A 23910-nucleotide genomic window follows, 5' to 3' on the forward strand; every position below is an offset into this window, starting at 1 on the left:
ACTGCATAAGAAAGTCACCCACACACCCAGTAACAACAATGGTGGAGATTCCACCTCCACCTCTCACACACACTCGTGCAGCTCCTGTCTTAAACACTTATCTGGTTGGGGTGTGAAGCGAAGCCGTCGCTGATTACGCCAACCTCACTGATAAGGCACTCCACAGGAAAGCAGCTGCAAAATGAATTCAGACTAAGACACAGTTAGATTCTGGCTGAGGATATTACCTTCACAGGTAGATGATATCTCGGCAACGAGGTGGAGATGACGTCCGTTTTTTATGGAGTGGAATGATGAAGTGTAGATGGGTGACAGCTGTCATGAGATAATGAGTGACAGCTGTGACCCCCGGCTGTGTCCGTGGCGGCGGAGCCCTCTTGTGCCTGAAGCCCGCACTTCAGACAGGGCGCCCTCTGGTGGTGGACCAGCAGTACCTCCTCTTCTGGCGGCCCACACAACAACTCACCTGTTTCTAATTAGGTGTTCTTTGAGCATTCATCAACTTTCTAAGTCTTTTGTTGCCCCATCCCAACTTTTTTGAAATGTATTGCAGACATCCATTTCAATATGAGCAAATATTTACACAAAAACAATAAAGTTTATCAGTTTGAACATTAAATATCTTGTCTTTGTGGTGTATTCAATTGAATATAGGTTGAAGAGGATTTTCAAATCATTGTATTCTGTTTTTATTTACATTTTACTTAACGTCCCAACTTCACTGGAATTGGGGTTGTAGCACCTGTATTTAGCAAAGCTAAGGCTTAATCATTTCCACCCCATCGAGAAAATGACTGTGCCATCGAGCTCCTCCCCGGGGGAAGTCCACCTCAGGGAAAACTCTTTTCTCTGTCGGCACCTAAACGCATCCCTATGAACAAATACATCCAAAATAAATTGAAATTGTTCTCTACAGCACAGCCCATGTCAACCTAAAGAGAGGCATCAGGAAGGCCAAGGAGGACTTCAGGAGGAGGCCAGCACCTCATCATCTACCAAACCCGGCATCAGAGCTGCTGAAGGTGACGCCGCGTTGGCAGGTGGTGAGAGCATGAGGTGAGGCGCATGCTGAGGGGTGTCAACCCACATAATGGAATGGGCCCTGACAGTGTCTCCAGATGGATGCTGACAGACTGTGCAGACCAGCTTGCTGGAATTTTCATCAAAATCTTCACCGGGTCCCTGACACAGTCTGCTATCCCATCATGCCTGAAGACCTCCACCATTGTCCCCCTGCCCAAGAAATCCCCCATAACCAGCCTCAGTGACTACCGGCCTGTTGCTCTCACACTGGTGGTGATGAAGTGTTTTGAAAAACTGGTTAGAAGTCACATCGTGTCATTCATAACCCCCACTTCAGACCCAAATCAATTCACTTACAAGGCCAACAGGTCAGAAGAGGACGCCGTGACCTCTGCCCTCCACACCACACTGACCTACCTGGACCAACAGGGTAACTATGCCCATCTTCTCTTCGTGGATTAAAGTTCAGAATTCAACACCATCCTCCCCCACGGCTTTGTGAGGAAACTGCTGAACCTCAGTCTACCTCATTCCACATGTCTCTGGATTAAGGACTTTGTCAGATGGCTCACAGAGAATCAGGATTGGCCCCCATATATCCACAGCTCTCACACTCTGCTGAGCCTCCTGCTCTTCACCCTCTACACCTCTGACTGCACCCCGTCCACACCAGCAACACCTTCATTAAGTATGCGGATGACACCCCAGTGGTCGGTTGTATCACTGGAGGAGATGAGTCTGCCTACTGGGAGGAGGTGGAACAGCTGACAGTGTGGTGTAGAGAAAATGACCTGCTCCTGAACACAATCCAAAACCAAGGAGCTAATCATAGACTTCAGGAGAAACCAAACAGACATTCAGCCCGTTATCATTATGGGAACCTGTGTGGAAAGGGTCAGGGACTTCTGTTTTCTGGGAGTCCACATAGAGGAGAAACTGTCCTGGGACAGGAACACCACACATTTGGTAAATAAGGCACAGCAAAGACTCCTCAGGGAAAATAACATCAACCAGAGACGTCTGGTGTCTTTTTCCCACTCTACCATGGAGAGCATCCTCACATACTGCCTCTGGGCGTGGTTTATCAGCTGCACAGGGGCAAACAGGAAAGAGCTCCAGAGAAGATCACTGGGTGCCCTCTACCTACACTGGGGGACCTTCATGGCTCTGACTGTCTCAGGAGAGCCAACATCATCCTGAAGGACTCATCCCACCCTGGACACTCTCTGTTTGAGCTGCTGCCATCAGGCAGATGGTACGGAACCATTAAAGCAAGAACAAACAGACTGAAAAACAGTTTCTACACAACTGCTGTTAGAGCTTTGAATGCACCTCCCAGTCTATTTAAACTCTGAGTCCTGGTTGCTGGTTCATTAGTTGTTTTTGCTTTCGTGTTTTCTCTGTGTTTCTGTCTTCCAGGTCTGATGTCCTGTTGTAGACCTGTGTTTTCTTTTGTGACCTTTGACCCTGCAGTTAGAGTTTTGGACTCTGTGCTTTGAACTGTGAGCATCTGTATATGACCTTTAACTATGAACATATCCTACTGGATTTCTGCATTTGGGGGTCCCATTAGAACCATAAGAAGAACAGTTCAACAAAACCATTAGAAGAAGAAAATGACCATGATGAGTGTGTGGAAACATCTGACCACAACTGTAAATTATAATCAGCTAGCTGAGTTGCCCGTTCTCTGCACGGGTAATAGAGATGAATTTTATCCATGTCATTGTATATTTCATGTCACTTTAGTTAAGGTGCAGTAAGTTGCGTTGCATTGTGGGTATGTTGTCATCATTAATTTTCACAGAGCAGTTTGTGACATTCATGAGGCTCAAGTGACTGATGATAAAAAGGAGACAGCAGGTCAGCTCACTGCAACACTCTGGCACACAACAGGTACAGCTTAATTGTAGAAACGTGCACCTTAACTCGCACGTGGCGTGCGCTGGCCCATTCAGATTGTAAATAAAGTGTGATGCTGCTACCTGACCTGAGCGCCACGTGAACTGTGAAAATAAGGACTCCAGTGAGCAGGTCATGATCTAATGTGTGTGTGTGTGTGTGTGTGTGTGTGTGTGTGTGTGTGTGTGTGTGTGTGTGTGTGTGTGTGTGTGGTCGCGCATGTTTGCTTTCAACCTAAGGGCCCTTGGTGCCCTCAGTCACCATAGCAAGTTTGGTGTGGATTGCTTAATTAAAGTGGCTATGCATAGCGAACACACACACACACATACACACAGTCAGCTTATTAGAAGAAGACTGAGAGTGAAAATATTTTTATATTTTAACATATTTCATCTCCTGACAAAGAATAACTATCTTCTGTTCCACATGGAGATCATGTCCTTACCCGGTGCAGGTCACCTCCAGACAAAAGCTCCTTGATGAAGACAGCTGGACCATCAGGCCGGTTGGAGCCTCCACTGATGCTGATGCCCAGACTGCAGGTTTGTGCCACAGAAATGAGCTGAATCAGCCTTTCACCAGGATGACTGAGAACACACATCGTATGTCCAATAAATAAAGTCCACATCTTCATGTAAAAGATGACAGCATGCTGCATGGCAGAAGGTCCCATGGAGGCCGTAGTATGTATGTATTTATTCCTTCACTGTGGAGGTTATGCTTTGGTTATTGTCTGTCTGTCAGCTGGTTTTGGTCTCTTCTGATAATCAAGTTCCTGGACCCGTCCATCAGAAGTGTCTCTGTATGTGGTGAATGTCTGTCTTGGACTTGTAGAGACATTCATTGATTTCAGTAGTGACATTCATGTCTCTGGATCCTTGGCCTTTGAGATCCAAGAATATCTTATGGAGTCATGTGGTCAAAGGTCAGAGGTGTTTGGTGATGTTGATTTCTCTGCCAGAGAATGAAGGTCCAAGTCTTTAGGGTCCTGGTGCTTACCATCTTCCTGTGTGGTTTTCAGATTTGGCCCCTACCCAGCAACCTAAGGCAGGGACAGGATGTCTTTGGCATAGGGTCTCTGTGGGGGATCTTTGGGTCCCACTGGGGAGACTTAATATCAAACCAGTGGTTACTTAGTGAGACTCGGGAGGACCACTGACACTGTGAGGGAGCGTTGGGTTTGATATTTTGTCCATGTCTTGTGTTTCTCTGGACATGGAAACATGTTTTGTATTCTTCATGCCTGCTGAAAGAAGCATCTGCACATTTGGGCTGTTCTTGTTTTTGTGGACTGATGTCTGCTGCCAGATGGCAAGAGCTCCAGCAGAGGACAGATACACTGCAGTTTCCAGACCAAGATGTGATGCACCTTGACAGGACGTTCTCAACAGTGCTGTGGTAGAAGGTAGTGACAGTGATGGTGACCCCCAAGAGTTTTGTGCTGCTGACACTCTCCACAGGGGAACCACTAATATGTTACCGTGGAAGTTCAGCCTTTATTCTAATGTCCAAACCCAACTCTCTGATATTATGGGAAAGACTGCTGTCCCCACACCAGCTCACCAGCTGTTCCACCTCTGCTCTGTCAGATGTTTTGTCTTCATTACAGAAGAGTCCCAGTACTCTTGTAGCACCAGTAAACTTAATGACCTGATTTGTGTTCATTCATTTCTGTCTTTGCTGAGTCTCCTGCCCATTTGGCTGTCTGTTTTTGTCTTGGTTGGGTCTCCTGCCCATTTGTCTGTCTGTTTCTCTCTTGGTTGGGTCTCCTACCCATTTGTCTGTCTGTTTCTGTCTTGGTTGGACCTCCTGCCTATTTGTCTGTCCGTTTCTGCCTTGGTTGGGTCCCCTGCCCAATTGTCTGTCCGTTTCTGTCTTGGTTGGGTCTCCTGCCCATTTGTCTGTCTGTTTCTGTCTTTGTTGAGTCCTCTGCCCATTTGTCTGTCTGTTTCTGTCTTGGTTGGGTCTCCTGCCCATTTGTCTGTCCGTTTCTGTCTTGGTTGGGTCTCCTGCCCATTTGTCTGACAGTTTCTGTCTTTGTTGGGTCTCCTGCCCATTTGTCTGTCCGTTTCTGTCTTGGTTGGGTCTCCTGCCATTTGTCTGACTGCTTCTGTCTTGGTTGGGTCTCCTGCCCATTTGTCTGACTGTTTCTGCCTTGGTTGGGTCTCTTGCCCATTTGTCTGTCTGGGTCTGTCTTGGTTGGGTCTCCTGCCCATTTGTCTGTCTGTGTCTGTCTTGGTTGGGTCTCCTGCCCATTTGTCTGTCTGTTTCTGTCTTGGTTGATTCGCCTGCCCATTTGTCTGTCTGTTTCTGTCTTGGGTGGGTCTCCGGCCCATTTGTCTGTCTGTTTCTGTCTTGGTTGGGTCTCCTGCCCATTTGCCTGTCTGTTTCTGTCTTTGTTGAGTCTTCTGCCCATTTGTTTGTCCGTTTCTGTCTTGGTTGGGTCTCCTGCCCATTTGTCTGTCTGTTTCTGTCTTTGTTGAGTCCTCTGCCCATTTGTCTGTCTGTTTCTGTCTTGGTTGGGTCTCCTGCCCATTTGTCTGTCTGTTTCTGTCTTGGTTGGGTCTCCTGCCCATTTGTCTGACCATTTCTGTCTTGGTTGGGTCTCCTGCCCTTTTGTCTGTCCATTTCTGTCTTTGTTGGGTCTCCTGCCCATTTGCCTGTCTGTGGTCTGTCTTGGGTGGATCTCCTGCCCATTTGTCTGACTGTTTCTGTCTTGGTTGGGTCTCCTGCCATTTGTCTGACTGCTTCTGTCTTGGTTGGGTCTCCTGCCCATTTTTCTGTCTGTTTCTGTCTTTGTTGAGTCCTCTGCCATTTGTCTGTCCGTTTCTGTCTTGGGTGGGTCTCCTGCCCATTTGTCTGACTGCTTCTGTCTTGGTTGGGTCTCCTGTCCATTTGTCTGTCCATTTCTGTCTTGGTTGGGTCTCCTGCCCTTTTGTCTATCCGTTTCTGTCTTTGTTGGGTCTCCTGCCCATTTGCCTGTCTGTGGTCTGTCTTGTTTGGATCTCCTGCCCATTTGTCTGACTGTTTCTGTCTTGGTTGGGTCTCCTGCCCATTTTTCTGTCTGTTTCTGTCTTTGTTGAGTCCTCTGCCCATTTTTCTGTCTGTTTCTGTCTTTGTTGAGTCCTCTGCCATTTGTCTGTCCGTTTCTGTCTTGGTTGGGTCTCCTGCCCATTTGTCTAACTGTTTCTGTCTTGGTTGGATCTCCGACCAATTTGTCTGTCTGTTTCTGTCTTGGTTGGGTCTCCTGCCCATTTTTCTGTCTGTTTCTGTCTTTGTTGAGTCCTCTGCCATTTGTCTGTCCGTTTCTGTCTTGGTTGGGTCTCCTGCCCATTTGTCTAACTGTTTCTGTCTTGGTTGGATCGCTTGCCCATTTGTCTGTCCGTTTCTGTCTTGGTTGGGTCTCCTGCCCATTTGTCTGACAGTTTCTGTCTTTGTTGGGTCTCCTGCCCATTTGTCTGTCCGTTTCTGTCTTGGTTGGGTCTCCTGCCATTTGTCTGACTGCTTCTGTCTTGGTTGGGTCTCCTGCCCATTTGTCTGACTGTTTCTGCCTTGGTTGGGTCTCTTGCCCATTTGTCTGTCTGTGTCTGTCTTGGTTGGGTCTCCTGCCCATTTGTCTGTCTGTTTCTGTCTTGGTTGATTCGCCTGCCCATTTGTCTGTCTGTTTCTGTCTTGGGTGGGTCTCCGGCCCATTTGTCTGTCTGTTTCTGTCTTGGTTGGGTCTCCTGCCCATTTGCCTGTCTGTTTCTGTCTTTGTTGAGTCTTCTGCCCATTTGTTTGTCCGTTTCTGTCTTGGTTGGGTCTCCTGCCCATTTGTCTGTCTGTTTCTGTCTTGGTTGGGTCTCCTGCCCATTTGTCTGTCTGTTTCTGTCTTGGTTGGGTCTCCTGCCCATTTGTCTGACCATTTCTGTCTTGGTTGGGTCTCCTGCCCTTTTGTCTGTCCGTTTCTGTCTTTGTTGGGTCTCCTGCCCATTTGCCTGTCTGTGGTCTGTCTTGGGTGGATCTCCTGCCCATTTGTCTGCCTGTTTCTGTCTTTGTTGGGTCTCCTGCCCATTTGTCTGTCCGTTTCTGTCTTGGTTGGGTCTCCTGCCATTTGTCTGACTGCTTCTGTCTTGGTTGGGTCTCCTGCCCATTTTTCTGTCTGTTTCTGTCTTTGTTGAGTCCTCTGCCATTTGTCTGTCCGTTTCTGTCTTGGTTGGGTCTCCTGCCCATTTGTCTGACCGCTTCTGTCTTGGTTGGGTCTCCTGTCCATTTGTCTGTCCATTTCTGTCTTGGTTGGGTCTCCTGCCCTTTTGTCTGTCCGTTTCTGTCTTTGTTGGGTCTCCTGCCCATTTGCCTGTCTGTGGTCTGTCTTGTTTGGATCTCCTGCCTATTTGTCTGACTGTTTCTGTCTCGGTTGGGTCTCCTGCCCATTTTTCTGTCTTTGTTGAGTCCTCTGCCATTTGTCTGTCCGTTTCTGTCTTGGTTGGGTCTCCTGCCCATTTGTCTAACTGTTTCTGTCTTGGTTGGATCTCCAACCAATTTGTCTGTCTGTTTCTGTCTTGGTTGGGTCTCCTGCCCATTTTTCTCTCTGTTTCTGTCTTTGTTGAGTCCTCTGCCATTTGTCTGTCCGTTTCTGTCTTGGTTGGGTCTCCTGCCCATTTGTCTAACTGTTTCTGTCTTGGTTGGATCGCTTGCCCATTTGTCTGTCTGTTTCTGTCTTGGTTGGGTCTCCTGCCCATTTGTCTGTCTGTTTCTGTCTTGGTTGGATCTCCTGCCCATTTGTCTGTCTGTTTCTGTCTTGGTTGGATCTCTTGCCCATTTGTCTGTCTGTTTCTGTCTTGGATGGGTCTCCGACCAATTTGTCTGTCTGTTTCTGTCTTGGTTGGGTCTCCTGCCCATTTGTCTGTCTGTTTCTGTCTTGGTCCAGATTCCTGACCTCCATTCCAGCCCCTCTGTCTGGCCTGTTTCGTGACTTCTCCCTGTGTGTTTTCAGGTTTCCCGTCATCACCCTCAGGTTGTTGGTCTCCATTTGTCAATCAGTTGTTGTTAGTTCGTTTGAGAACTATCGGCTGACTGCACAGGAACTTTGTGGAACTGAAGTGGGCCCTGACAATGAGTGGTGGGATGACTTGACATAATTTAGTCAAATGTGTGTGGGATAATGTCATTAATACTACATACATGAGGGGCTGGAACTTTACACTTTACATAGATAGATGTGTGTGTGTGTGTGTGTGTGTGTGTGTGTGTGTGTGTGTGTGTGTGTGTGTGTGTGTGTGTGTGTGTGTGTGTGTGTGTGTGTGTGTGTGTGTGTGTGTGTGTGTGTGTGCGTCCTGAACGCTGAATGCTGGGTGTTCTTGCTACCTGAGGGAGTGCAGCATGGACCCACTGTATGTGTTCTGAGCAGTAGCTGGACTCAGCAGCAGCGGACTCTGGGAGGGGGACGATGATCCAGATGATGTGCTCTCCAGACATCGGCCTCCTTAACAATGACACAAAGACAGGAAGGAAACATGTTTGTTGCGCTTATTAAGAGAACAGAATAGAATAGTTTTCTGCCGTACTCTCCGTTCACTCTACACCAGATTGTCTTCAGTTTGGGCTCAGCTCTCTCTAGCGTGTTTCTAAATTGTGACCTCTTGCCTTCCATGACCCCGGCCTCAACCTCGTATGGGCTCATTTGGATCGTATTGGCCTGTCCGCTTGATAAACTACTTTTAGTCTAGTAGCTATTCCCGAAAAAGGAATCTAATTGTTGAGGCACCCCTCCCCCAGTAGAACAAAATGAAACCATCTTAATTTTAAAGAACAATACATAAGAAATAAATAAAATGGTTGTGGTGATTTATTTTGGTGGCAGGACCATTCCAGAGACATATATGTTGACATACCGTACTGGGCAATGATATGTGCTGGTATTCGTCAAAACAAATTAACATGAAGGCTTTGTTTTATGTTTAGTAACGGTTTTACCAAAAATGACATGGTAACTGATTAAAACATTACAGTGCAAAGTAAAATGTGTATACATATAGCTATGCACATGTTAAATAACCAAGAAAATTATCATTTTATATACATACTGATCAGTGGCGGCTACTGGTCTGTCAAAGAGGGGAAGCTCATTGTTGGCTTGATCATAAAAATTTGTCAATTTATACCTAAGTTCAAATATGTAAAATGGTCATAACAGTCCCTAGTTGCACAAGCATTTCACAATTTATATCTCTATTACATACAGTATTTTATGATGGCACAATCACATTAGATTAGATAGAACCTTATTTAGAACTTTGTTAATCCCTTGGGAAGACTTCTTCAGGGATTATAACACAAGTATATTATTAATGTTTTTAAACAAAAATACCGTCAAAATTTTCAAGAAGCACATAGAACCTTTATTATTAAACATACAGAACATAGCCTGACTGTTTCATGACATCTTGCCCTTATTGTTCCATGCAAATGTTATGTTAAATGTTGGCGAGCAGATGTTGCCATACCTAATTGTATCAAAAGCTTCGAAACACTAAACCATTGCTTCATATTGATTCAGTGGTTCAAAACGCTTCGGTTTCTCCGTCACTAATTTCCATCAAGTCCATCAGCAGCAGGCCACAAATTATTGCCAAATGTGACTGGACAGACTTATAATCATGAACACTTTGATGTTGTGTTGCGAACCGGGATGTTAATTAACAATGACCTTAAACACTAACTTACTGAAGAACAATCGCACATAACATCTAATCTGGTGCCTGAAGCAGAGCCGGTGTCCCGTCGAGATGAGGTGAACGTCGAGATGAGATGCGCTACTGCGCATGCATGCGCATGCGCACATCGCTCTACCCCAGATTTGAAGACGTCACCCATCGAGATGAGGTGCGTCGCGCAATTGCACATGTGGAGATGATGCAACTCGCTCGATGTGCAACTGCGCATGCACATTTTGTTTTCCTCTACTCACCACGGAGAAGGGCGCTTCATCTGTGGAGGTGAACAGCCAGTGGAGCAAACGACATTTTTAAAAATATATATATAGAAACACAGTGGTGGGCACACTTCCAATAATCCGATAACAGATAAATATCGAAGATAATGTTTTCATTACCAGATTATCTTAAACCACCATCGGACTAATTATCTTCCAATGAATTGCCATCCAATAACTTTTAGACTGATAACGTAGTAAACCAAGCTGAACAGTGAAAAACATTGTTAAAACTTTAAAGCAGTTGAGACCTACCTGTTAAAAGTTTCCTTATAGATATATTGCTCTACACTCTGCAAACAGAAGAGAACTGTTTTCAGAAAAAAAACCCACTTTATCCTCTGTAAACAAAGGAGAACTGGTGACCAAAATAAAATCATTTTCTTTAACACCATACTGATATAATTGCAATATCACCAAGTCATCCAGAGGCATACATTTTTAACTTATGGTTCAAATTTTAATCTACTCATTTTGGACAAGTTATTTAAAATTACTGTCATGTCTGAAGTTTATAAAGTGAAAATATCAGATATATGTTTTTGTTTTAAAGTAATGTGCTAATTTGTAAGGTTTTGTGAGCACACCCTGTGCCAGGCAGCAATGCATTATGGGTAGCATAGGGTAATCTCAGACGTTCACGAAAAGACAAATGCATTTCAGACATTCTGTTCAGGCTCCACGGACAACAGCATTAAACTCTAGTGCATAAAACTCTCGTGAATATATTCTCTGGGATTATAGACATTACTGTATTTGCATTTGTTAAATTCCACGCATCTTAAATGTAGCAGACACGGATTATCTGGAATTATGTTTGGCAAGTTTTCAAGGCCGCTACTGCCATCTACTGGCCAGTAGTGTTCATGGCAGTATTTTCGCCTTTTTTTTTTTTTATACTAAGCCTCTGGGTACCAGTAGATAGCACTGTTCTATTTATTTTGACCCAGTTATATCAGATGGTGGTCAAATCAACTTTTTGGCTTTGCAAATGTTTTTTTTATTTATTTATTTATTTATTTTACAAATTAAGTTTAAAAACATTACAAGACAGCTCTGCGGTTGGATGTTTGTAGCTCTTCAGCAGCAGGAGGTGGTCGTGAAATGTTAAAGCTTGTTGCTCCACTACACAATGCAGGACGCGCAATTAACCTGAAACTCAGTCCAAAAAATTCTCGCACGAATGAAAAATCATCTGAAAAATGGCCAAAACACGCACAGTGTAAAGCCAACATTTATGTGTCAAGATAAGGCTTTTCAGAACTGACCAATTGTTAATCTTGTCCTTTGTTTTATATCTATGTTTTTATTATTTATTATTGCATTTTAACCTGTGAAGTGCTTTGTGACTTATGTCTGTGAAAGGCACTATATAAATAAATTTACTTACTTACTTACTAATATTGAGTGCACGTTTTACAACATCATAATAAAACATGCACACATCATCAAATGTGTGCACTGCATTAATAAAACATGCGCACATGCTCTCCACATGCAAAACATTTTGTGATGACACTTCCAGGGCTCCATAAAAATGCCTGTTTTTACAAATAAAAATGAAATATTTTACAAAAGCACATTTATCTTTAAACCAACACAATACACACGTCACATTAACGTGTTGGTTTGCATAACGAATGACTGAACCAATCAGTGTTTAGCAGAGGCACTTGTACCCAGAATGCTTTGCGGTCTGTGTTTGTTACAAAACCTCAGAATTAGTACATTTTTCAACATTAAAAGATATATGTTATATTTTAACTTTGTACAAATGACAGAATTGACATTAATGGAGTTATTCTATCAGTATTTTCACAAAACCATAAGTTAGTGTGACTTTATTTTTCAAGACCACTGCCTGACCGGAGCATATTATCAGTTTCTTAGTAATTGCAAGTGTACCAGAGCCAATACTGGAATTTATCGATTGTCTGTAACTTAGGATACATTTTTGGGTGGTTTATCTTTATCAAAAATAACTTTTCAGTTATCTGTTATCCAAGTTAATTTTTTGGTTATCTGTGCCCACCACTGGGAACACACTACTTCATTTTAAATGCACAAGTCTGTTTCAGACGATCAGCACAGACCCTTTCTCTTAAAAGACTTTATTTACTCAGCATGTGGCTTTGTAAACTTGTAGCATCGCCTGCTACATTGATTAGCGCTTACATTAGTTATGGACATGCTCTACGGTCTTCTTCTGGGATTTTTATACATTTACTTGCCCATCAAAATAAGCGAACTTCATCAAGTAATTTTTTTCAGTGCATGCATGTGCAGTTACGCGAGGCACCTCATCTCGACGGGACACCGGCCCAAGGCATACGCCAACTACACCTCCACGCCACCAGGGGGCCCCGAGAGCACCGAGACGTTGTGATAAAAAAGTAAATAAATTAAAATAATATTGAATAATTTAAACGAAATTGTATTACACCTGAAAAAAATAAATTCATTTTGACAAAATACCAATACTAGGTTAATTGATGCCTCCTGTTGGCTGCTGCCACCGTTGGGCAAATTTAGATGCACCGCTTGGGTCAGGAGGTCGATGACTAATCGTGAGGAATGAAGTGTGTAAATCATGTCTCAGAAAAGAAATTATCCCTCTGGAGCGGAGAAAAGAAAAAAGAAGAAGCTGGAAGACGAGAAAAAACAAGACAAAGGTAGGTTTGCATGTCCAATATTACAATTTGTGTCGTCATTATTTGTGAAATGCTCCGTTCGTTTAGTGTAAAGTGCTTTAGGTGTCTTAAAGTCAGAGGCGACTGCAAGTGAAGCTCAGCTTCCCCTGAAATGTCAAAAAATAAGTGATCAAATATATACTGTTGTGTGTACATGTCATTGACTAAATATGCGCTACAACGCGCTCAACTTTTGTTTAGAATCAGCTTCTTATCACTGGGAACGACGCGGCTTTCCTCTCACTCAAACCCGCAGCTTCACAGCGCTTTAAACAGTGTGACAGACTTCAATAGTGACACAAAGGCTGCAGCGAAACGAGACGACTCATTGGATAAATGCTGGCCTTTGTCCCGCCCATCGGACGCTCAGCGTGTCTGGGGGTCTATGGGGCAGTGGGCGGGCCTCGGCTGGCCCGGACGCTCAGCTTCTGCATGATGATTGGATGATCTGTCTGAGGCTGAATCCCTTTTTGATTGACAGCGAAATGAGCGAATCAGCGATCTTTTGGTGTAAACATCCGTGGGAGCATTTTTTAAATTTTCATTCTGTTCTGAGTTGAACCGGAGACTTTCCTAATCTTCTTAGCGGCATTTTCTTTGTTAAAAACGAATAGCGACAAATCGATCTTCTATTTCTGGTGGGTTTTTTTGTAGTTGCTTGTGTTTGCAGACTGACTTCTATCACTCTTTCTGACTTCTATCTCAGTTTCTGTTCCTACCGAGCAGCGGGTGCTGCTGAGCTCCTCCACCGTCACAAAGCGCTCACAGGCGGACAAACGTCACACGAGCCTCGCGCCAGTCCCAGCTAGTGAGCTAGCAAGCTGCACATAATGGCAGACAATTTGAATGTTGTGGACCAGATTTTGGTGAAGCCATTTGATAGTCTTCCTTACGAAGAAAAACTTAGAGTTAAACAGCAGGACAGATCAACTCCTCAGATTAATTTGGTGCAAAAGGAAAAGTAGCTCAGCTCTCAATGGTTTGCAGGCCAAAGTTAAAGCAACAGCCCCCAGGTCAATGTTTGTGCATTGTTATGCTCACAGACTGAATCTGGTTCTGTCTCAGGGGGCTAAATGCTTATCTGAGTGCAGAATATTTTTTGCATCACTCTCTGGGTTTGCCACATTTTTCTCAAAATCCACAAAGAGGATGCCTTTTCTTGAGTCTGCAGGCTGCTCAAGGTTGCCCAGAAATGCTCCTAGTCGATGGAATTTCACATCACGGATAGTGAGCACTGTGGCAAACAATTATGATGCCTCCTGCAAACCTTTGAGATGATCATTGCAGATAAGTCCATGGATGATGACACATTAGACTGTGCCAAAGGCCTTCTGATGAAACTGGAGGATTTTGAGTTTGTGTTCATGTTGTACACATATGAACAAATCTCTAAAACTGATGTGGTGTTTCACATTGTCCAGCAGAGAGCTATGGATGCTCATTTTGGAGATTAAGTATTGTATTTATTATTTAAGTATTTAATTTTGATTACAGCTTTATTTTTCTGTAAGATAATTGGAATGTCATTTGATTCTATTTTGTATTTGGATATTGAACATTTTGCACACCATTGCACATCTGATAGAAATTAAACTATTTAACGTGTTTACTATAAATGCAGTCTCCTGCCTGCTGATGTTACTTTCAAATAGTGAAATTAATGAGCCATACTTATACATCACTCTGTATGTAGAAGTTAATTAAAACATATTTTCCTGGTTCTCTCCCTCAGCCCCAACCAGTCCCAGCAGAAGACTGCCCCTCCCTGAGCCTGGTTCTGCTGGAGGTTTCTTCCTGTTAAAAGGGAGTTTTTCCTTCCCACTGTAGCCAAGTGCTTGCTCACAGGGGGTCGTTTTGACCGTTGGGGTTTTACATAATTATTGTATGGCCTTGCCTTACAATATAAAGCGCCTTGGGGCAACTGTTTGTTGTGATTTGGCGCTATATAAAAAAATTGATTGATTGATTGATTGAGTTTGCTACCCCTTTAAGGTTAAAAAGAAGAATGACACCTGTATGATGTAAGATAATTACAAATAATGCTAATGATTGTGGGTACGTTACACACATAACAGTGTAGCCTATGGAATAATGAGGCATCTGGTGCTGAGGTGATGGTAGGGGGGCCCCCAAATGAAATTCTGCTTAAGGCCCCATAAAGGCTTGGGCCGGCCCTGGCCTGAAGCCTGCAATCTGTGAATGTCCTGGCATCAAAATCACCAGTTTTGTCCGTTTCTATTGTTGTTCTGCAGATTTGGACTCATTTTGTTTGGTTGCGGTACAAAGTTTTTGTTTGTTTGTTTGTTTGTTTATGTTAGTTTGGTAGCCCTGTATAAACATGATATCTCACGTGTGCCTTTAAAACAGACTGATTTATAGCTCAAACAAAACACTTTGGAATAAATTTTAAAATGCTGTCAATCAAAACGGGATTCAGCCTTTCAACTGATCATCCAATCATTGTGCGTACGTCCAGTGTCCAGGCCTGCCCACAGCTCCATTCACCGCCACACACATTCTCACACACAATGGGCCTCTTGTATCAATGTTGCATACAGCGATATTTGAGCGTATATGGGGTGTACGCCAAAACGGCTGCGCTACTTGGCATTTATCAATGTGGTCGTTGGCGTACGCTGCGCTGAAAATATACACCAGGTCGAGAGGTGGCGTAAATTATACACCAAAATGAACCAGCGCTGGAATCCACATAGATATGAAGATGATCAACATGATAAACAGTGTCATTATACAAATCAATGCATATGTTACATAAATAACACTTTCCTGATTATACTACACAATAATCAATACAAATCCCGCCTTTGCGGGATTGTTATGGAGCACGATCCGTGGTCACAGCGCTGACTGCAAAGAAAGCGCTGCTCGCCTTTTTCTCCAGACTTGGAGCCTGGAGCCAGAGCAGCGCTGAGCTTAACTTCATGTGGTGTGATCGTTTTAGACAATGAAATTGATAATAACAACTGTAGTTTCGACATTCCCTTAATTCGCTCGTGCTGCAACCAGGTTTTGTCGTCTCCATTCGGTTCACAATAAAATAAATACAGAAATACATTTAAAAAATAAAGAAATCTGACAGATTAGGCGTGTCTTATTAATTGAGCGAGCAAATATCCACATGTCAAGAATTATTGGCGTGAAAAGAGAATACAGTGGTCCCTCACTATAACACCGTTCACCTTTTGTGACCTCGGAGTCTCGCAGAGTATTTAGTCCAATTTTGCATGTCTTTTTTTTTTTACAGTGTTCTGTGTTCTACGTATCTGTTTATAAGAATCTTGTTGCCCAGAAGAGAAAAGAGCGCCAACAACTACACATAACTGTTTGTCACACAGACACCTGCTGCAGCGAGATGTGAGTGGGAAAAGGCGCAGCGTCAGGACGCAGAGGCCCGATCTGTGACATACTGGTCAGTCACTATTAATAATTTCTTATGTGTCCGACCTCGTAGGTTGATCGTTAAAATTAATTTGTTAGTTCTAAATGCCATCATAATTATTTATAGGAAAACGTTCTATTTTTATTTCTCAAACAAATGTTTTGGCCTGAAAACAGTTTGGTCTTATTTTCCTACTAAGGTTTGAATTTAAGAGTGTTTACACACGAGAGAAAAGTGAGAAAATGTTCATGCCTGATTGAGAAAGTGTATAAACTGTGTAGTGAGGGGTTTTACAGCTTTGAAACGTCTATAATTATAAAAAATAACGCTGACTACGTCACGGTTTCACGTATTACGGGATATTTTTTAGAACGTAACTCCAGCGATTAATGAGGGACCATTGTAACACTTTATTGATTATATACTACAAAACAATTGATAAGACGGCCGCTTTTGGCGCCCTATTGGCACGCGTCGTGATTGGTGGAGTTTTTTTTCACTGCCGTCTCCCGTCTTCCATGTCGTAAAATGAGGGTGTGTCTGAAGCGGAGTCTGAATATTTATGGGCGTATTTATTATAATTACGATCGTTTCCACCCGCCGCATTTATCAAGATCACGTCAGGCGTACGCCAGAAATGGGCAGGTGCACACTGCTTGATACATGTCACGGCGACTTTGGTGTATTTCAAGTTTACGCCGTAAATTTACGCCACAAGTGCGCAAGATTGATACATGAGGCCCATTGTACATTCAAAAACAACATGTCGGACTCATTTCCAGAAGCAAAACGTAAACAGAAGCTTTTTTCTAATTTAATTTACATTTCTTATTTTTTACAAAGATTCTCAATGGGAGACATCAAAGTTAAAAAAAAAAACATTACAAGACAGCTCTGTGGTGTTTGCACAGGCACAGTGCGAGAGGTTGGATGCTTGTAGCGCTTCAGCAGCGGGATACCCTCACGACGGCCAGCCAGAGTATCAAACAGGTTTGATTTTCATCTGACCATACGATCGGCGATCAGGAGGTGGTCATGAGATGTTAAACGCAGCTCGTTACTCCATGTATACTAAACAATGCAGGACTCGGTGCGATCCAAAAAATTCTCGCACGAATGAAAAATCAGCTGAAAAAGGGCCAAAACATGCACAGTGTAAACCCAGCTTAAGTACTGAACGTCTGGCACCAGTAGATCATGACAGTGTTCTATTTATTTTTGACACCGGTTATATCAGACTGTTATCTAATTACAACTTGGCTTTTTTTTTTTTTTTTGAAAATGCCTGTTTTTACAAATAAAAAATGGAATATTTTACAAAAGCACATTTATCTATAAACACCAACACACGTCACATTAACGTGTTGGTTTACATAAAATGAATGAGTCAACCAATCAGTGTTAGTGGAGGCACATTTTACCCAGAATGCCATCTGTCTGTGTTTGTTACAAAACTTCAGAATTAGTGCATTATTCAACATTAAAAGATATATGTTATATTTTAACTTTGCACAAATGACAGAATTGACATTAATGGAGTTATTCTATCAGTATTCATTTTATTTATACACCAAACCATAACTCAGCACTGCTTTATTTTCCAAGACCTCGGCCTGACAGCAGCGTTGTGATTGAGTAGAGAGTTGGGCTTCGTGGCTCCTCTCAGCTTGCTTCTGTGCTGGAAGCAGTGCAGTAAACAGGAGCTTCCAGCAGGGGGCAGGATGCTCAAAGACAGAAGTGCTGACTCATTGTTTGGGTCTGTTGTCACTTTTGATAATACCAGAAGTGATCGTGGTGTTAAAACTCAAAATCAGCTTGTTAGTAGTTGCAAGTGTATAGGAGACAATACTGGAATTTATCGGTTATCTGTAACTTCCGATACATTTTTGGGTGGTTTATCGTTTTATCTTTATCTGATTATCTGTTATTGAAGTTAATTTTTTGGTTATCTATGTCCACCACTGCATATTTGACCATTTAATATTTTGACATTTTTGACTGCTTATCTAATGACGCCACCTTCTGCAGGTCGACAAAGGATGCTGTCTGAATCCCTCGCTGTGCATCCCAAAAACATTTCTGCCGGTTGCTCTTCACAAGCCTTTCCTCTGTGAAGCTTCTCATCGTCTGTTTGCCAGTATCTTTCAGCGTTCTTGAGGAATCTTCCACATAATTAGCATTTATCTGACCAGAGCAGCTGGTACAGTTTCCAATGGAAATGCCTCTAAAAACACCCATGCCACCAAAAAAAAAAACACCACAACCCACATCCAGCAATAATCTTAAGAAAAAAACAAACAGATTTCATGTGGTTCTACCCGGGGGGTGGGGGGTGGGGGGTTTCAGCTGTGGCCACTGCTCTGTTTGTCATGTGGTTAATCTGTCTGATCTCAGACAGACCTCTGCACTGTATCTTGATTGACTGTGTTCTGGACCTTCTGCTGTTCACCCGGGTTACAAGACCACCTGCAGATGGACACTGGTGCTGAGATGACTGATTATCTGTATAACCTGACCTTTGACCTCTGCATTAATCTCTTCTCTTATGAGTGCTTGGCTGTGTAAGGGTTCCATGTGAACGTGCTGATGTGCAGCGCTCCACCCGCGGGGACACTCGACACTATTCACGGACATGCTGAAGATGACTACAGGTCTTTGGCGATGTTGCACAGACTGCACTTTTTCCATCTTGCTTCTTCGGTTCACTCAGTTTCTCAGACTGATATTTAACAGGAAACGTTGTTGTAAAGGTTAAACCTGAAGGCAGCTTGATGGTCTTTTTAGAAAATATTTTTCATTTTTTTGTGGAAACGGTGGAAGTCTGGAAAATCTCAGTTTTCATCTCTGCAACAATGGTGGATTAAACACCATTAAACAGTTAAAAACCATTTCAGTCTCACAGGATCAGAGGTTCCAAGACCAGACATCCAGGATGAATGACTGAGTTCATCGAATCCACAACAGGAGCGGCCAGGATCAATTGGATGCTCAGAGACCAAACCAGGATGCACAGACACGGATGCTACGAGCCAGCTGACACCAATCCTGGATTAGTGCGTGCACATGGATTCCTCACACAGGCTGCATCATCAATCACAGATTCATCGATTCACCTTGTCTGAAGTTTCCTAAGAAACAAATCATCCGTCTCCAGTTTTCCAGAAAACCACTGAGCAAATTCAAGTCTTCTTGCTATTTGCTGGGGAGTGAGTTCACTCTGAGACTGAATTTTGTCTGGAATGAGATGCGGGTCAGCCCTTAAGATGTGCTGCACATAACTTTAATGTCTTGCAGAACAGACGTTAGGGTTCCTGAAATGAGAACAACTCCATTATTTCCCAGTAAAACCATTTCCTGGTATTCAGATTTCAGAGTACTTTTGGATACTTTTTTTATAGACACCCTACATGTGTCTATTTCTATGGGGTGTGTGTGTTTTACATGCAGTCTTTGGGAGCCTGTAAATTATCTAATGATTGTAACATCATCTAAAATCATTGTGTATCTAAAATGATTGGAATAATTAATCACAGGTGTTTAAACAGTGAAAGTGGGGACTTCCGGGATGTGAGGAGGCAAGCAGCAGCATAACTTCTTAGCTCCACGACGGTCTGTTGACCCCCTGATAAAAAGCTACTACAGTCCAGATAAAAGTTATCATACATATGTCAGGGGGCAATAAGAAGAGGATTAGAACAAATCTACAAGAATCTGCGAAAGAAGGAGACTCTGCACCTGCAGAGATCATTGAGGCTAATCCTGATGCTAACAAATTAGCCGAAAACGTGACTATGGATGCTATCCAAGCTAACATTTTGGCAGCGCTGAGAAATGTCCAAGATGACATCAAAAGCGAGTTTAATGATAAAATCGACACTCTTAAGACTGAGGTGAGCGGCTTTAGAGAGGAAACGGTAAACCGTATGGATGAGCTCAACGCCAATTTAAACAACGTCACACAGAGAGTTGAGGAAGCCGAGCAGAGAGTGGCCGACATGGAAGAGTTCAGTGCCGATGTCAAAGACGCACTGGAGCACACACTACAACTGCAGATAGAGCTACAAACCAAACTGACAGACATCGAGTCCCGGACACACAGAAATAATATCAGAGTCCATGGCACTGTGGAGGAGGCTGAGGGAACAAACATCCAAATACGAGGTCTGTCCAAAAAGTAACGGATCTTTTAATTTTTTTCAAAAACTATATGGATTTGAATCACGTGTGATTACGTCAGCCAAGCTTGAACCTTCGTGCACATGCATGAGTTTTTTCACGCCTGTCGGTTGCTTCATTCGCCTGTGGGCAGGCTTTGAGTGAGCACTGGTCCAGCCCCCTCATCGGATTTTTATTGTCAGTGAAATGGCTGAGAGGCTGTTGCTTTGCTGCATGAAATTTTTTTCAGAAACTGTTAGAGACAGGCAGTTGGAAACAATTCGAAAGATTCAGATGTTCAGATGGATTTCAGTGAAGATTCTGTCGGCGTCACGCCGATTAAGTACTGTTAAAACCTTTTTAAAGACGGCCCACAGCGGCAGAGGGCGCGTGGTGCACCGAGCGGCCATCGACAGGCTGGATCGACCAGATCATTTCTAAACTGAATGCTGTGTTGATCCGGGACATTGTGTGACTACCACAGAAATGGCAAGAGAGCTGGACATAGCACTTTTGCGGCACATTCCACTGTTACAGGAGATTTTGTAATGAAAGACGTGCGGAGGATTTCGCGCGTCAGCACGGAACTGCTCATGGCGCGCAACAAAAAAAAACACCTCCGTGTTGGAAACCATTCAGAAGATTCAGATGGCTTTCGATGGCTTTCAGTCGAGTGAGTATCCGAGAAATTGTGTAACAGCTGGACATGCCCCAACATGTCCTGTGAGACTTCCAACACAGTCATATAGACAACAAAGAAGTAACATTGTTAAATGTATATAGACCACCAGGTAAAGACAAGGGTATTATTAAGAAAATGTTTGACCTTATTGCCACAGAAACATCTGGGGTACTTATATGTGCAGGTGACTGGAACATTTGTCTCAACCCCTATAATGATTCTTCCAGTAAAATTAAAAAGTCTCAATCAGAAGCAAATTTTACCAAGAAAATGCTTAACAAATTAGGGTTAATAGATGTATGGAGAAACGTCCATCCATCTGGAAAAAGTTATACATTCTATTCACATTCCCATCAAGTATACTCAAGATTAGATTATGTTTTTATGTTAATGTCAGACAGACACAGAATTATAAATTGTACTATAGGGATTAGAGACGTATCTGATCACGCAGATGTTTGTTTGACGCTCCATTTAGATAACAATAAAAAGGAAACTCTATGGAGGCTTAATACAAGCCTTCTTAAAGATGAAAAATTTCATGACATTGTAGAAAGAGAGTTTAAGGATTATGTGGACCATAACAATAATGAGGAGACCTCTCCTAGTATTGTGTGGGATGCCTCAAAGGCAGTGCTGAGGGGCAAACTAATGATGTGGTCCTCACTAAAGAAAAAAGAAAAAGAAAGCAGTATTAAAACATACTTGACAAATTAAAAGTATTAGAAATGGAACATATGAAAAATAAAGACAGTGTTACTCTAAAAAAGATTGATGAAACAAAACATAGTTTGAATAGACTATATGAGGATCAAATGGAGAAGAAATCTAAATTTATGAAGCAAAATTATTATGAAAACGGCCCAAAATCGAAGAAACTTCTTGCATGGAGAATACGTAAGCAGCAGACGGATAGATTTGTAAATAAGGTGAAGAGCCCCATCGACAACAAAATATGTCATGAACTGAAGAGTATTGAAAAATTTGTTGTTGCATATTATGAACAGTTATATACTCAACCTCACTCACAGAGTCCGCAAATTATAAATCGTTTTCTTTCCCAACTTGATTTACCATCTATAGGAACTGAACAAAATGCCAGGTTAAACAGAGAAATAACAGAGGAAGAAATTAATAAAGCTATCTCTAAATTAAAAGGAAATAAAATGGCTGGAGAAGATGGTTATCCAGCAGAATGGTACAAACACTTCAGACATCAAATAGTCCCTTGCCTAAAAAATGTTTTAATTATATTTTAAACGGTGGACAGGTACCACCATCTTGGAGAAGAGCAGTCATATCTGTGATTCATAAACCTGGTAAAGATAAAACACAGTGTGGTTCTTATCGTCCAATATCCGTTCTAAATATTGATTATCGCATATTTGCGACAATACTAGCTAAGAGGCTTGAGATTTTGATTCCAGAACTGACAGACACTGATCAGTGTGGTTTTGTATGCAACAGACAGACTCATGACAATATTAGACGTGCTCTTCACCTTATTCATAAAATGAATATTAGCAATTAGCCTTGACGCTGAAAAAGCATTTGATTCTGTTAGTTGGGAATATCTTTATTTAACTCTCAACAGATTTGGTTTTAACACAAACATAATCAACTGTCTAAAATCATTATATGAATCACCCTCTGCCAGAATCAAGATTAATGGGGACCTTTCTGACACTGTATATTTGAAAAGGGGCTGTCGTCAGGGCTGCCCCCTCAGTGCCAGCCTATCTGCACTTTTTATTGAACATTTGGCTCAGGCTATTAGAGAACATAAAGATATCAATCAATCAATCAATTTTTTTTATATAGCGCCAAATCACAACAAACAGTTGCCCCAAGGCGCTTTATATTGTAAGGCAAGGCCATACAATAATTATGTAAAACCCCAACAGTCAAAACGACCCCCTGTGAGCAAGCACTTGGCTACAGTGGGAAGGAAAAACTCCCTTTTAACAGGAAGAAACCTCCAGCAGAACCAGGCTCAGGGAGGGGCAGTCTTCTGCTGGGACTGGTTGAGGCTGAGGGAGAGAACCAGGAAAAAGACATGCTGTGGAGGGGAGCAGAGATCGATCACTAATGATTAAATGCAGAGTGGTGCATACAGAGCAAAAAGAGAAAGAAACAGTGCATCATGGGAACCCCCCAGCAGTCTACGTCTATAGCAGCATAACTAAGGGATGGTTCAGGGTCACCTGATCCAGCCCTAACTATAAGCTGTTGTGTGTTGGGGGGGGCGTGGCTGAATGTTTTGGTGTTCTTTTCTTTTCTTTGCTCTCCAGGTGGCATGAGGGCTGATTTGTCTGTGAAGAAGGTGCTGGCTGAAGAGTCTTCACCCTCATCAACATCATGGAAAGCACCTGTGAGTGGTGCTCACGTGCAACCTGGACGACTTGCAGCTGAAGCAGATAATTGGATGGCGTTCTGCATTTAAGTCATGTGTGATTCAAGCAGAACTGCCGGGAACTCGACCTTGTGACGTTCGTTTGTGAGACGCTGAGGACCGCGCCTAGGTTTTGACACATCGAGCCCATGAAGCAGGGAGGGGTGAGGACACATGCTGTCAGCACACACGAAAGGTAATTAAGTGTTTAAGTAATTGTTGATAGTAACTTGGTGTTTTGTTACACAGTATACTGGAATTGTGAAGAGAATTGTGCAGTTTGCTTCTCACTGCTGTGGCGTGAAGGATAAGTGATCCTCCACTTGTTGTGAGAAGCTGCTCATTTGCATAAAGTAAAAAAAGGACACTGACCTGAGTGTGTTGCTGATAGCGTGTGTTTATTGGAAGATATAGTTGTATCTGTTGCCTTACCTCACTGTCTCTTTGCTTCACAGAGAATCAGTTTGTCGTGTCCACCTGGGGGGTGTTTGGCGGTGGTAGGAAGTCCAGGAACGCCGGCTTTAATCCTTGCGGGCGCTGGAGAGCGAGCCACGAATCACTCCACCAGAGGGACGTTGTTTTTATGTTTTTACACTTTTAAGCACAGGTGAATAATAAATAGTTTCTGTTTGGAACCGCTTTCTGGTTATTTTTAGCGCTGGGTCCTGTCTGACGCAGGTCCGCTCCTCAACC

At 42.9% G+C, this 23910-nt stretch overlaps 2 protein-coding genes across 2 annotated transcripts in view; both read right to left on the minus strand.

Moving 5' to 3' along the window:
* The window catches only part of si:dkeyp-72e1.9 (syntaxin-binding protein 4), a 375953-nt gene that overhangs the window by 183922 nt on the left and 168121 nt on the right, over window positions 1-23910 (minus strand). Inside the window, exons 8-9 of the mRNA XM_034189933.1 lie at window positions 8272-8389; window positions 3371-3512 (exon numbers count right to left, since the gene is read on the minus strand). Of these exons, the coding sequence (XP_034045824.1) occupies window positions 3371-3512; window positions 8272-8389 (260 nt within the window). The remainder of the gene's footprint in view (window positions 1-3370; window positions 3513-8271; window positions 8390-23910) is intronic.
* On the minus strand, window positions 6076-7586 carry LOC117527539 (zinc finger CCCH domain-containing protein 13-like). Its single transcript, XM_034189932.1, has 3 exons — window positions 6948-7586; window positions 6477-6902; window positions 6076-6397 (listed from the first exon to the last, which is right to left on the minus strand). Exons 1-3 carry the CDS (start codon window positions 7564-7566, stop codon window positions 6264-6266), a joined length of 1179 nt encoding a protein of 392 aa, XP_034045823.1. The 5' UTR covers window positions 7567-7586; the 3' UTR covers window positions 6076-6263.

Source organism: Thalassophryne amazonica, chromosome 16, assembly GCF_902500255.1.
Source record: "Thalassophryne amazonica chromosome 16, fThaAma1.1, whole genome shotgun sequence".
NCBI classification, from domain to species: Eukaryota; Metazoa; Chordata; class Actinopteri; order Batrachoidiformes; family Batrachoididae; genus Thalassophryne; species Thalassophryne amazonica.